This window comes from Heptranchias perlo, chromosome 9 (genome assembly GCF_035084215.1).
Source record: "Heptranchias perlo isolate sHepPer1 chromosome 9, sHepPer1.hap1, whole genome shotgun sequence".
In the NCBI taxonomy this organism is placed as follows: Eukaryota; Metazoa; Chordata; class Chondrichthyes; order Hexanchiformes; family Hexanchidae; genus Heptranchias; species Heptranchias perlo.
The window spans coordinates 18,383,872-18,399,469 of NC_090333.1; the positions used below are offsets into that span (position 1 = coordinate 18,383,872).

General features: G+C 40.5%; 1 protein-coding gene across 3 annotated transcripts in view; it reads left to right on the forward strand.

The window, feature by feature from the left end:
• fnbp1l (formin binding protein 1-like) overlaps positions 1–15,598 on the forward strand; it is a 155,704-nt gene that overhangs the window by 96,451 nt on the left and 43,655 nt on the right. For all 3 annotated transcript variants that reach the window (XM_067989944.1, XM_067989941.1, XM_067989943.1), the window contains exons 5-7: positions 5,561–5,623; positions 8,171–8,275; positions 10,180–10,308. In XM_067989944.1, the coding sequence (XP_067846045.1) occupies positions 5,561–5,623; positions 8,171–8,275; positions 10,180–10,308 (297 nt within the window). The remainder of the gene's footprint in view (positions 1–5,560; positions 5,624–8,170; positions 8,276–10,179; positions 10,309–15,598) is intronic.

Here is a 15,598-nt window from a genome sequence, read left to right on the forward strand (position 1 = left end):
AATTTGCGTTCCCTTGCTCTACTCTAGCTATTAAATTGTAATTAATATTCTGGATTTACTGTTTATATTCCTTTAACTATCTTGTATACATTAATAAATTCACCCCTCAGATGCTGCCTTTCTAGGCTGAAAAGGACAGGTTTTTCCAGTATTTTTTCAAAACTCAGACAGTTGACACTAGGGTTCAGCCTCATGGTTCTTTTGTGTACTGATTCTAGCAATAAATAAGGTTATTGCTCACAGAGCAAAATGCAAATTTTATTTGACATCACCATTGGAAAAAAAAAAGCTCTTTTCCTACAGTATGCAGAGGCTGCAGTCCTTGCCATTAGTGCTGTAAGTGATGTAGTAAGAGAATTGGGGACCAATCCAGTGCATTATCAGCTGAACTCATATAGGGCAGTGAGGAATGGAATGCAATGGTTAATGGGTGGTAATTAAAGCAACTGAGCTGAGGCAGGGGCATAGAGATGGCAATATTACAGAGGTGGAAGTCTTTGTGATGGAGAGGATATGTGGTTGGAAGCTCAGCTCAGAATCAAATAGGATGTCGAGGTTGCAATGAGTCTGAGTCAGCCCGAGATAGTGGCTGGGAAAGTCGATGGACTTGGTGGCGGAGGCTTCGGTGTTCCCAATACGGTCCCCACCACTTACACCGTCCATGCTTATATTGGGCAAATAATGCTAATCATTTTCCAATACCGTAGAAATCAATTACAAAAGCGGCGCTTATAACATATTTTGGGCAGTTCAATAGGTACCTACGCTGTATTTATCAATTTAAAAAGTGCAACTGATTTTAGGCAAAGTCAGATCTTCAAGCAGTTTCAAAGTCAGATCTTCAAGCAGTTTCAATCAACTGTCCACACCTTGTTAATCCCCTGTATTGTATTTACTAATTTTAAAGGCTCTGCTGATTTCAGGCAAAGTCCACTCTTCAGGCACTTTCAATCAGCTGTTAGCACCTTGTTAAAGTCTGATTACCTTTGTGATAAGATTCTGGATGCAACCGCTAACAATTAGAAGAGGCAGTTGCTAAGTGGAGATTTCCTATTTTTAAAAAAATATGTTGGGTTACTGCGCTTTTTGGTATTACTGTCCACCACGTATAGCAGGCAAAACGTGTTAACACCAATACGTCCGCTATAAGTGGTGAGGACTGTATTTGATTACAGGAAATTACGGCTCATCCAGGACTGCTTGTAGGATAAGCAGACTGACAATGCAAAGGCATTGGAAGGGTCAAGAGAGGTGACCAGGTAAATTTGGGTATAGTCAACATACATGTGGAACCTGACTTTATGTCTTGGGATGATGTCACCGAGGGGCAGCACGTAGATGAGAAATGGGAGGGGGCCAAGGATAGATCCTGGGGGACTCCAGAGGAGCTGGGGCAGGAGATTTTCTGTCTACAACTGGATAGGTAAGATTGGACTAGGCGAGGGCAGTCCCACTTAGCTGGACAACGAAGGGGAGGAGTTGGAAGAGGATGGCATGATCGACCGTGTCAAAGGCTGCGGTGAGGTTGAGAAGGGATAGTGCACCACAGTCACAATCGCAGACTGTCATTCGTGACTTTGATTAGGACCATTTAAGTGCAGTGGTAGGGGCAGAAACCTGATTAGAGAGGTTCAAACATGGAGTTGCTCACTGTGTAACTGTATAAGACGGCATGAAATGAGAAAAGACCATTTAACCTATCTAATCCACTCTCTCCTGTATTGCTATCCTAGTCCGATCATGTAAAGTAGCATTTTGCATTAACGTTGTGTTAATGCGCTGCGTGCACAAAATAGATAGAAACTTCAAATGCTTTCCAAAAAGCTGAGGCACAAGAATTTTCATGTAGTCTTATTGATAAACTCTCATTTTCCCAATGGCGATAGTTGATTCTGTGAATAGTCATTTCATATAGTCAAGGAAGGTTCTCGGTTTGTTCCCTGGTCTCTTCTGAATTAGGTAATCTTACCGAGGATGACGGTGGAGGCCTACAGTTAGCCTCTGCTCCCCTGGGTTTCTGCTCCTGATAGCTGTTCAGTGACCTCTGCTGGAAGTATACGTTGCAGACTTCAGGTGAGAACAGGGTTGGGCTCATCTTTTTTTGATGAACCCTATAGTTAAACAGCCTCACTGTTGAGACTCATATGAATAACATCCACTTGAACTAGATTAAGGAGGATGTAGAATCATAACCTAAGCATTCACTGCCTTCAGGAGTGGAGTGGAGGGGAGAACATTGGCAAGAAAAGCAAAGCTCTCAGCGAAAACTGAGAACAGTGTGCTGCAAAACCAGTCATCTCATGGCATATTGCAAGATTTATGAGCTTTTGAGGTGGGGAAAAACTCTAATTGAATACATTTCTAAATTCAACTACTTTGTCCAGCAAATCTTTAGAAAAGCTGTGCACAGGGACACATTTATAATTGTAATATTTACCAGCCTCTAGGTGGATTGTAATGGATACATGTGGTGGCATTGTATAAACAGAAATGGCATTCCTTGTTCCCTATATAATGTGCCAAGAAACCAGATGATGGCTGTTGTAAAGCTAAACAGTAAACTTCATATCACTAAATACCTGATACGGACACAGGTTCACAGTGTATCAAACTACATCCCATTTACCTATAGTCTGTAGCATTCCTGTTGAAAGCATAAAATATTCCCAGTCCAGTGGTTTTAAATGCTCAGTACGCTTAAACAAAAAGGTACTTAATTGCCATACTACAGCTAGAGATGAGTACACCTAAAGATAATGTTTGGTGTAATATGTTTTCTATTGTACTGTAGAGTTTTGATACAGTGGTCTTGGATGCATTAAGTAAGACCTATTGAAATTTTCGCCTGGTCCTGGACTCATGCTTAAAATTCCCTTGTAAATTGTGCTTTGATATATTGAAGTAATATGTTATATGTCAAAGTAATTTTGTGACTCTAGTCAACTGACCTCAAATGATCCCGGCACTCCAGTCAGTCTTGTGCTTACCCAGGCTGCTACTAATGTACCTGCACGTTATTTAAAACTGGTCAGACTAGCAGTATAGTGGGGAAACTTTTAGAAACAATAATCCAGGACAAAATTAATAGTCACTTGGACAAGTGTGGATTAATAAAGGAAAGCCAACATGGATTTGTTAAAGGCAAATGGTGTTAAACTAACTTGATTTGAGTTTTTTGATGAGGTAACAGAGAGGGTTGATGAGGGCAATGCAGTTGATGTTGTGTATATGGACTTTCAAAAGGCGTTTGACAAAGTACCACATAATAGGCTTGTCAGCAAAATTGAAGCCCATGCAATAAAATGGGCATTGGCAGCATGGATAGGAAATTGGCTAAGTGACAGAAACAGAGAGTAGTGGTGACCGGTTATTTTTTGGATTGGAGGAAGGTATACAGTGGTGTTCCCCAGGGGTCGGTACTAGGACCACTGCTTTTTTTGATCTATATTAATGACTTGGACTGGGTGTATAGGGCATGATTTCAAAATTTGCAGATGACCACAAAACTTGTAAGTGTAGTAAACAGTGAGGAGGATAGCAATAGATTTCAAGAGGGCATAGGCTGGTGGAATGGCCGGACACACGGCAGGTGAAATTTAACCTAGAGAAGTGTGAAGTGATGCATTTTGGCAGGAAGAATGAGGAGAGGGAATGTAAACTAAATGGTACAATTCTAAAGGAGGTGCAGGAAAAGAGAGACTTGGAGGTATATGTGCACAAATCTTTGAAGGTTGAGAAAGCAGTTAAAAAAGCATACGGGATCCTGGGCTTTATAAATAGAGGCATAGAGTACAAAAGCAAGGAAGTTATGTTGAACTTTATAAAACTGGTTTGGCCGCAACTGGAGTACTGTGTCCAATTTTGGGCATCGCACTTTAGGAAGGATGAGAAGGTCTTAGAGAGGTTGCAGAAAAGATTTACTAGAATGGTTCCAGGGATGAGGGACTTCAGTTATGTGGATAGACTGGAGAAGTTGGGGTTGTTCTCCTTAGAGCAGAGAAGGTTAAGAGGAGATTTGATAGAAGTGTTCAAAATCATGAAGGGTTTAGATAAAGTAAATGAAGAGAAACTGTTCCCATTGGCAGAAGGGTTGAGAACCAGAGGACATAGATTTCAGGTATTGGCAAAAGAATCAAAGGCGACACGAGGAAAAACTTTTTTACTCAGTGAGTAGTTATAACCTGGAATGCGCTGCCTGAAAAGGTGATGGAAGCAGATTCAATCATGGCTTTCAAAAAGGAATTGGATAAATACATGAAGGGAAAAAATTTGCAGTGCTACGGGGAAAGAGCAGGGAATGGGACTAACTGGATTGCTCTTACAACGAGCCGGCATGGGCTTGATGGGCCAAATGGCCTCCTGTGCGGTAACCATTCTACGATTCTGTGATTTGATAACTGCTGTGATACTGTTCAGTGCCAGTCTGCTGCTGCACTCCTTTGACTCCTGATCAGCATGCAAAGCAGTCAGCACAAGATCAGGAGTTGGAGCAGTCAAATACTATTATTGCACTTTATGCTACTGAGCTTGTTTGTTTGAATTTAGTGAGCCTACTATAGCAGGAGGAGTGAGCCTTCAGCTTTGTGGTAGCATTCCCATCTCTGAGTCAGGAGGGTTGGGTTTGGGTCCCACTTCAGACAGCGATCGAGTGCCAACTCTGAATACTGGATTGACATCTAGTGAGGGTATTTGTGTCTGCTGGGTGTAGGTGCCCCCCCCCCCCCCCACCACCCTTTTTAAAGGGTAGGTGGGGCTCTTTCGTCTTGGTTGCAGTCCACCTAGGATAAGGTACTCCGAAGATAAAAACTGAGGAGGGAAAGGGGAAACCACCTCAGCTGCTCTACCTTAGTAAATGGCTCAAGAAACTCAAGTATGAGACTTCAGTTAGGACCTGCTCTAAAAAAGAACACAGCTGACGGACGGACTATAATAGGAAATATCAGGTCTCAGTACTCCTGTCTCTGTGCTCCTTCAATTCTTGCCTCTTGCGCATCCCCGATTTTAATCACTACCTAGGCCCTAAGCTCTGGAATTCCCTCCCTAATCCTCTCTACCTCTCTACCCTCCTTTTAAGACGCTCCTTTAAACCTACCTCTGTCCTAATATCTCCTTATGTGGCGCGGTGTCAAATTTCGTTTGATATTCGCTCCTGTGAAGCGCCTTAGGATGTTTAACATTAAAGGTGCTATATAAATGTAAGTTGTTGGTGGTGGATAATCCAAGGATAATATGCATGCAATACAATTAAAAACTAAATGCACAAACCTGTAATCAAATTGAAAGAATAGACTGAGACTCCCAATTTAATCTCGTGCAGAAACATTGGGATGATGAGAGTTGCAACACACGCATTAGTATTGCTCAAGTAATTGCCTGAAGTCACTTAAAATTAGTTAAGGTGAAGTACTAAAGGTATATTTTTTAAAAAGCGATAGTCCAAGTTTTGTGCATCTTTATTATGTGTCTGTGTATGCAGCCTTGGCACTATTTAGAGGTGTCATTTTTCTAATAAAGACAGAGCTCATGATTGAACATTTAGAGTTTGCCTTTTTTTTTGCAGCATCTTCAAGAAGGACGCAAGGCCCAACAGTATCTTGATACATGCTGGAAACAGATGGATAATGTAAGTTTCATTTTTTTCCTCAATAATCTGAATTTTGGAGAGAAATGCTTTATGAATTGAGCAGCGATTACAGAAATGACCCTTACCAACCCTTCAAGTAGCAAAACATGCCCACTTTGGACACTGATATATTGAGAGAAATTAACAATTAATAAGTATATTCCTCTTCCATCAAATAACAATGATGTGGAGATGCCGGTGATGGACTGGGGTTGACAATTGTAAACAATTTTACAACACCAAGTTATAGTCCAACAATTTTATTTGAAATTCACAAGCTTTCGGAGGCTTCCTCCTTCCTCAGGTGAATGTGGAAAATTCACCTGAGGAAGGAGGAAGCCTCCGAAAGCTTGTGAATTTCAAATAAAATTGTTGGACTATAACTTGGTGTTGTAAAATTGTTTACAATCAAATAACAAGTTCACATCCTCCTTGGTAAATTTCCAAATTCAAAATAACAATGGAAAAACACTTAAATATATTCAGACCACTATACTAACGTATTTGCAGTAGTTAATAATGGTTATTCACTTATAACCAATATATCCATATATTTTGTTTTACAAATGAATAGCATGTACCAAGAAACTATTTGGGCATTTTTAGACGCGTATAATTTGTACACTTGCATTGGCATAGAACTTTTAACATAGCAAATGTCTCAAGGAGCTTTACAGAGAAAAAAAATGGAGATATGACCAAAAGCATGAGTGAAAAAAGGAGACTCTTAAAGGTGTGGATAGGTGCAGCAAGATAGGTGAGTTAGGTAAAGAATTCAAAGTGTAGGGCTAAGACCACCAGTGGTGAAGTGGATGGCACAGTGGATGCACACGTAACTGAATCAGAAGACTGAACAGTACAGGCTGTAAGAAGTTGAAGCATTAAGATGTGGGGAAATTATGTGGATGAATTGTAGATGAGGATTTTGAATTTAGTGAGTTTGCGAACAGGGAGCCAATGGAGGCTGATGAGGACAGGATTAATAGGTAAGGAGAACTCAGAGCAGGACAGGATGTGAACAGTTTAGGACAAGTTGCAGTTTCTGTATGGTACAGCTTGGGAAGCTGAAGAGGAGGACCTTTGAAAAATTAGTGCCTGGAGGTAACAAAAACAAGGGTTTCAGTGATGGGGATGAAGTAAGGTCGGAGACAGGTGATATTCGGGAGGTGGAAGTGAGCAATTAGGTACAGGATAGGATATAGGATTTAAAGCTCATCTCAGGGTCAGTCATAACATCAAGGTGTTGCACCATCTTATTGAGTCTGGGTGAGCAGCTAGGGATGGGATTGGAATCAAGGCAAAGATTTTTTTTTTCTGAAATAAGATGGCTGTGGTCTCCAATGTTCATGTGGAGGAAGTTATGGCTCATCCTTGATGTTGGACAAACAGTTTGACAATACAGAGATGGTCATATAGTTGAGGGTGGTGATGAAGAGATAGACCTGGGCATCATCAGCATACATGTGGAAAATGACTGCTTGCCTATGTTTAATGTTGCTGAATGACAACATGTAAACAAGGAAAAGGAGGGGACCATGACTTGAATCTTGGGGTACTCTGAGGTAATTGTGCAGAGGTGGTTGGAGAATGCATTGACAGAGATATGTGGCCACATTGGAGCAGTTGGGAGTGGATCCATGCAAATGAATTCCTGCAGATATAGACCAGGGAGGAGAGGCTTTGGAGAAGGTTGGAGTGATTGACTACATTGAGTCCCGCGGTAAGGTCAAAAACGAAGATGCTGTTCATACCAATGAATTATATTCAGTACCTTACATTTCTAGTTTTATACAGAAAGGAAAATAAGACAAAATGCACATTGAATTTTTCAAATGACTGTACATCAGTCACATTAAAACAGCCACCAGGGTCAAGTTAATGGTAGTTTGTCTTCCTTGAATTTATTTTTGGATGAACCCTTTAACCATGCCCCAATTGCCATTATTAGGCTTTTCTTGCATAAAGAGCTTAATGAAACAAGAGCAATCCTTGCATAGATTATTGTAACTGATACGTTTTAGGAAGGGTTCTTCAACAAGATGCAGAGAATACAGAATATTGATGTACTCTTAACTGAACTTGTATCTTAGTCATTTTCTTCTAATTATAAGGACTAGTGGCAACTTAACTTGTGCAAAAAAAAAATCTAGTCGTCTTGCACGATGGTTTAATTGTAGATATTGAGGGAAATAGAACCAAAAATACCATTCACCATCTCATTGGAAGCATTGAACCTAAAAGGAAGGCCCTCTACTGCCAGGTTAATGCTGCATCATTCATATATAGAATTTAAATAATTTTGACCGCACTTAGCTTTTTAAGTAAGTCAAAAACTAATTCTGGAGCTCAAGTGCATCATAATCATGTATAATTGAAACGATATAGCATTTTCTGATCTTGCTTTTTGAAGATCTGTTACATTCTTAGCTTTTTGTTAAGATTTAAGGATAGTTCTAGGTAAGCATAGATCTAATGATTCTTCCAGTAGGTTCCGGCTGTTAACTTGAAAGATTGGTCATCAAATTTTGTTCTTTTTTTTCCTTTCAGAGTAAAAAGAAGTTTGAGAGAGAATGCAAAGAGACTGAAAAGGCACAAATGAATTACGAGAAACTAGACTCTGACCATAATGCAACAAAGGCAGACGTTGAGAAGGTTGGAGATTTGTTGTCTTCTATAAAAGACTGTTTAAAACAATTTCAAAAATGGATTGTCTTTTAAGCTTATAGATTTGTCAGTTGTGTTCATTGAATAATATGATTTACTTCAATAATGGGTGGAGGGTCAGGGATTGGTGAATTTAGAGGAAGTAAGTTTAATTCACCACAGAACAGCATTAAGAATGTTTTCTGCATTGCTGAAGTTATGCTGCGGCAGGTTAATTGACAGTTTTGTTTGAGTTGTAGCATGAACATGTTGGAAACTTTCCAACTTTATTTTGTTGGACAATATACCACATGCAGATGAAATAACCATATCTGCATAAAACTATGTTTAGCACAAATCAGCACATAATTTGATTTAAGATTTTGTTCTCAACCTACATATTTGTACATAAAAGGGCCATATTGATTTTTTAGAGAAAGGAAAGTGTAAAGGGAGTACTTTCTTTTCGAAGTACAGTACACTCCCTTTTTATAACAGAAGGTAAAGGTCTACTGTAAAATTTTGTTCTTTTTAATGTAAATTTTGTTGCTGGCGTAGAATCCCAGATGTAGGGTCTCCTGTTGCGTTGTTTTGGTGGCATCAGTCACAGGAGGCTTCTGGGAATGGGTCCATTGCAAACAGATTCCCCAGCTTGTAGAGTGCTTTCCCAATGCTCAGCTTGCAGGCTGGTGTGACGTCATACTCCCACTGCTTGCAATGGAGCTGCTCAAGAAACCCCTGCAAAAAAACCTTACAAAAAAAGTAAGTCTGTACCTGCAAAAAAAAGCGAGAGATCGCCCCGTGCAAAAAAAGCGAGTGACCGCCCCTGCCCAAAAAAAGTGAGACGACCACTACTCTATAAAAATTTGAGACTGTCCCCATACACAAAAAGCAAGACTCTCCCACACATAGAAACAATGAGATCTCTCTTCCCCATACACACACATTCTAAGCACTTCCCTCCATTTATCGCCCTTTGCACCCCATCCACCCCTTTACCCTAAGCTTGAAAACTGCGAGGCTTCAGTCTCCGCATAAAGGCAGTTTCTATTAAATCCACCGTGGCCCAGGAAGTTTGAAGAGCTGAAGCTGGGCAGAAGTTAAAATTAGCTTTGCACACAAAGAAACCAGCTGGGACTTTATGGGCTGCATTTGGTCTGTGGGCCACCTCTTGGACAACCCCATCTTATGCCATTATAACAAGGTGGGGACGTTGTAATCTGCATCTTCATATACACAAATTACTATTAGTGTCACTTTAATCCTTATAGGCTGCCAAGAAATGTTCTGCTTGGGTCAGTTTTTTTCACATACTGGTGATTAACATGGTCAATTGGAAAATGTTTATACCATTGCCCATTTAATCATTCAGTATAACAAAATAGAAATGTGAAACGCTAAGACCCATTCTTTGCAAAATCAAATCTACACTGATTTCTTTAGATAACATTTGGTAGTGGATTGAGTATATTTTGTGTTTAAAGTTTTTTTTTCATTTAAAAAAAATAAAATGAAATTGTAATTAGTTTAAACAGTCTGAGAGATTGTGTCATGGGTGACCTAGTAACTTCACACTATTGCAGTCTTGGGTTAAAATTTCTACCATCAGATGCTTTAATCTGCCAGCAGCATGTTTTTTTTATTAATTCGTAGTTGACATCAAGCTTGGGAGGTTTGCTGAAGTGAAACTTGTCATGTGGATAGAAGGAGAAACCACCTCCAGTTGACCTCCTTCACTACATCTGCCAAAGCGATTGCAGAAAAGCCCTTAAGCTTCTCTATCTTGGTGCTTCCAACTTAAAGCAAATTTGGAGATGATTGACATTGAAGGGAGAAAAACATGAACTGAGAAGTTCAGATAAAACAAGATGAGTAATTAGTTCAGGTAACAATTTTATCTTTTGAATCCCCAGGCAAAACAACAATTAAACCTGAGAACCCACATGGCCGATGACAGCAAAAATGAATATGCCGCTCAACTGCAGAACTTCAACAGTGAACAGCAGAAGCATTTCCAATTCATTATGCCTCAGATTTTTAAGGTAATTTAGTTGCTTTACATTGTCTTTCCTGGATTGTTGTGGGCCATCTTTGCAAAATGTAGGTGTGTACCTTTCTCTGTCTTCTGTGTTGTGATTAGAACATGTTAAAAGTAGGAGAAAATTTGCAGGTCTATAAAATTCAACTCAAACGTTGATGGATTAAAGAAGGCAGGCATTCAGTTTTTAATGGAGAGTTAAGTCAGCACAGGAATTAGAACAATTTTTAAGACTTGTTAAGAAACATTTTTAAGAAAGGAAGGAGGGGTCGGTGGTGTCAGTATTGATCAAAGAAACTATTATAGTACTGGAAAAGGATGATGTAGTTGAGGGGTCAATGACAGAATCTATTTGGTTTGAATTAAGGAACAATAGAGGAGCTAGTATGCTTATTGGGTGTATACTATAGGCCACCAAATAGTGGGAAGGAGATAGAGGAGAAAATTTGCAAGTAATTTACAGAAAAATGCAAGAACTATAGAGTAGTGATAATGGGAGACTTCAATTAACCCAATATAGTGTAAAGGGCAAAAAGGGGAGGAATTCCTGAAATGTGTTCAAGAACTTTCTGGAACAGTGTGTTTGCAGCCCAACCAGGAAGGAAACAGTGCTGGATCTAGTTCTGGAGAATGAAGTGGGGCAGGGGGAACATGTTGCAGTGAGGAAGCATTTCGGGAACAGTGATCATAATATAATTAGGTTTAGAATAGTTATGGAAAAGGACAAGGAACAATCCAATGTGAAAACTGGAGAAGGGCAAATTTCAGCGAGTTTAAAAAGGGATCTTGACCAGGTGGATTGGAATCAAAAATTAATCGGCAAAACAGTAATTGAACAATGGGAAGCCTTCAAGGAGGAGCTGGTTCAGGTACAGAGTAGATACATCCCTACGAAGGGGAAAGGAATGGCTTCCAAAGCTAGAGCTTCCTGGGTGACTAAAGATATAGAAATTAAAATGAAACCAAAAAAGAGGCTTATGACGAATGTAAGGTTCATAATACAGTAGAGAACCAGGCTGAATACAGAAAGTACAGAGGAGATCTAAAGGAAATAAGAGGAGCAAAGAGAGAGTATGAGAATAGATTAGCGGCTAACATAAAAGGGAACCCAAAAGTCTTTTATAAACACATAAATAGTAAAAAGGTAGTTAAAGGAAGGGACTAATTCGGGACAAAAAAAGATCATCTTATGGAGGCAGAGGGCATGGCTGAGGTACTAAATGAATACTTTGCATCCGTCTTCACTAGAGAAGAGGATGCTGCCACTGGCGCAGTTGAGGAGGATAAAAATAGATAAAGAGGAGGTACTTAAAAGATTGGCAGTACTCAAAGTAGAAAAGTCACCCAGTCCAAATGGGATGCATCCAAGGTTACTGAGGGAAGTAAGAGTGGAAATTGTAGAGGCTCTGGCCACAGCCTTCCAATCCTTCTTAGATATGGTGCCAGAGGACTGGAGGAATGTTACACTCCTGTTCAAAAAGGGGGAGAGGGATAAACCCGGCAATTTTCAGCCAGTCAGCCTAATGGTGGTGGGGAAACTTCCAGAGACAATAATCCGAGACAAAATTAATTGGCACTTGGAAAAGTATGGGCTAATAAATGAAAGTCAGCACAGATTTGTTAAAGGGAAATCGTGTTTGACTAACTTGATAGAGTTCTTTGATGAAGTAACAGAGAGGATTGATGTTATGTATATGGACTTTCAAAAGGCATTTGATAAAGTATCACATAATAGACTTGTTAGCAAAGTTAAAGCACATGGGATTAAAGGGACAGTGGCAGCGTGGATACAAAATTGGCTAAGGGACAGAAAGCAGAGAGTAGTGATGAACTGTTGTTTTTCAGACTGGAGGGAAGGATACAGTGATGTTCTCATAGGGTCAGTATTAGAACCACTGCTCTTTTTGATGTATATATTAATGACCTGGACTTGGGTATGGAGGGTATAATTTCAAAGTTTGCAAACGACCTGAAACTCAAATGTAGTAAACAATGTGGAGGATAGTAACAGACTTCAGGAGGACATAGACAGACTGGTGAAATGGGCAGACAAATGGCAGATGAAATTTAACGTAGAGAAGTGTGAAGTGATGCATTTTGGTAGGATGAATAAGGAGAGGTAATATAAACTAAATGGTACAATTTTACAGGGGGTGCAGGAACAGCGAGACCTGGGGATGCACAAACACAAATCTTTGAAGGTGGCAGAACAAGTTGAGAAGGCTGCTAAAAAAGCATGTGGGATCCTGGGCTTCATTAACAGAGGGATAGAGCACAAAAGCAAGGAAGTTATGCTAAACCTTGATAGAACACTGGTTATGCCTCAGCTAGAGTATGGTGTTCAATTCTGGGCACTGAACTTTAGGAAGGATGTCAAGGCCTTAGGGTGCAGAAGAGATTTACTAGAATTGTACCAGGGATGTGGGACTTCAGTTATGTGGAGAGATTGGAGAAACTGGGGTTGTTCTCCTTAGAACAGAGAAGATTAGGGGAAGATTTAATTGAGGTGTTCAAGATCATGAAGGGTTTTGATAGAGTAAATAAGGAGAAACTGTTTCCAGTGGCAGACGGGTCGGTAATCAGAGGACACAGATTTAAGGTAATTGGCAAAACAACCAGAGGCGACATGAGGAAACCTTTCTTCACGCAGTGAATTGTAATGATCTGGAATGCACTGGTTTGAAAGAGTGGTGGAAGCAGATTCATGAGTAACTTTCAAAAGGGAATTGGATAAATATTTGAAGGGAAAAAATTTCCAGTGCTATGGAGAAAGATCAGGGAATGGGACTAATTGGATAGCTCTTAAAAAGAACCGGCACTGGCACAATGAGCTGAATGGCCTCCTCCTGTGATGTACTTACTATGGTATATTTTAAGGATGGTGCATTAGATACACTGCTGCATTACTGTCACCTTGGCAAAGAGTGTCCAGTTTGAATTTGAGTCTCAACCTCAACCGACCGTCCTACTCGGGCTCGCTTTAGAGAGCGTGTTATTCAACTGTACAGTTGTCACTGGTGCCAACTTCTATTAGCAAAAGCAAACTGGTATTATAGATAATAATAGTTTTGAGCTGGACTGAAACAGTGTGTGAATACGGATGGTTGAGGGGCCTAGATTAAATATAAGATATTTAGGACTAGAGAAGGAGAAACTTTTTATTTAAACAAAGGGTTGAGAGGCTGTGGAATGCCAGAAGTCAGTGACGAAAGCAGAGACCATGTCAACATTTAAGAATAGGTTAGATAGGTGGTTGAAGGAAAGGCGAATATAGAAACAGAGCAGGCACATGGGATTAGAATTAATGGTGTTGTGGGGAATAAACACTAAAATGGACTGATTGGGCCAAATGGCATCCTCTGTGTTGTAATTTTTATATAGTTCTATATAGATGACTAATGTAGAAAATCAGAATATGAGCTTTTATTTTCAAAAGCATCAGTATTAAAAGTAAATATAAACTAAGTATAATTCTCATAAGGTTTGATACCAGGTCTCTGCTGAATTAGTGGATCTCAACCACACAGTGCTAGGGGTGCTACAATTGGCCTCGGTGCACCTGGACAAAGGAGGGGGGAAATCAGTTGGGGGTCCTGCTTCCAATCACCATCCATTGACTCCTATGGAAAGTGCATGACACCAGAGTTGAATAGTTGAATACCAGACTCTCTTAAGACAAGCCTGAGTGTGACAGTCAGTAAGACTACGGCATTGATGTCACCATGAGTAGCAGGCCAATGTATTAGCTATTGAGATTTCCCCCTGCTTCTGTTACATTTTTGCTGTTTTTTGATAATTAATGTAGATGGTTTCTAAGCGGGTTATTAATACTGTCTTGTAATACAACACACACAGGATTCCAGCACCAGCAGAGATGGTGATGTGCCCTTGAACCCCAATATTTTAAAAGCCTAACTTCTCTCCACCCTCACCTCCACTCCCACCTGATGATGCTGACGTGCTGCAGTACAGGTCCACAGGTGCTAGACTCCTTCTGACAGCTTGCCAAGGATGTCATTCTTCCTGCCTTTATTAACACTGACTAATCCATCCTCCTCCAATGCCTCTCCTCCACAGCACACCTCCCTCCTCATTGCGCTCTTACCTGTCATGACGCAGGCACTGCATTGCCTCCAGTGGTTTCTCCTTTGCTCGCATGGTCACCCCTGGTGTACTTGAAGGATCCATCCTCAGTCCCCAATTTTCCGTCATCTATATGCTACACTTTGGCAACAACATCAGGAAGCATAGAGTCAGCTTCCATAAAAATTGCTGACAATATTAAGCTCTACCCCTCTGCTTCCTCTATCAATCCAAAACCTGTTGCTACACTCTGCTGTACCACTCTGCCATCAAGATTAGAATGAGCCAAAATTTCCTTCAGCTCCATGTCAGCAAAGTCAAAGCCCTCCTTTTTCGCTTCCACCCGCACCTATGTGCCACTGGCCTTGATTTCGTCAATTCCCCAGCTCACCTCAGGTTGAGTCAGGAAGTGGGGAACCTTGACGTATTCAATCAATGTACTCAGATCTTCCCCGACATCTGCTCCATTACCAAAATCGCTTTTTTCCTGCTCAGCTACACTGCCCATCTCAAGGTTTGATTTTTCTAACACTTTCATAGTCAGGCTGCCTTTCTCAACGCTCCACAGGGTTCGGCTCAGTTAAAATACTGCTGCCCTCGCCATCGCCCACACAAAGCCTCATTCCTATCATCCCATCTTTCCAAGCTGCACTGGCTCCCCATACCCCAACGAGTTCATTTAAAAATGTTTGTTCTTGCTTTCAAATCCCTCTATTGCCTTACTCCACCCGACCATAGTGATCTCATCTTGCTATAAGTACTTGCGTGCACTACTTGATCTAATCCTGGACTGTTTCTCATCTTCTGCTCTCGCTACTTCACCATTGGTGGGCATTTGTTTAGCAACTATACTCCCGCCCTCTAGAACTCCCTGCCCAGTTACCTCCTTTTGCCACCTTGCTCCTTTTTAAAATGCCAAAACTTTTCTTTGACCATATTTTTAATTTCTTCCTACACAGCCTTCTTAACTTCTTCCTTTACTCCTCCTGTTTGATGTCTTATGTTTAATCCTCTTAATGTTTTATTATCTTAATGTTTTAAGTGCTGAAACATCCTCGTGTATGTGAAGAGTGCTATAGAAATGTAAGTTGTTATTAGTGACACTTTAACCCAAGGGTTGTGATACTTCATCCCCAGAGTTTTTTTAATTCGTTCATGGGATGTGGGCGTTGCTGACGAGGCCAGCATTTATTGCCCTTCCCTAATTGCCC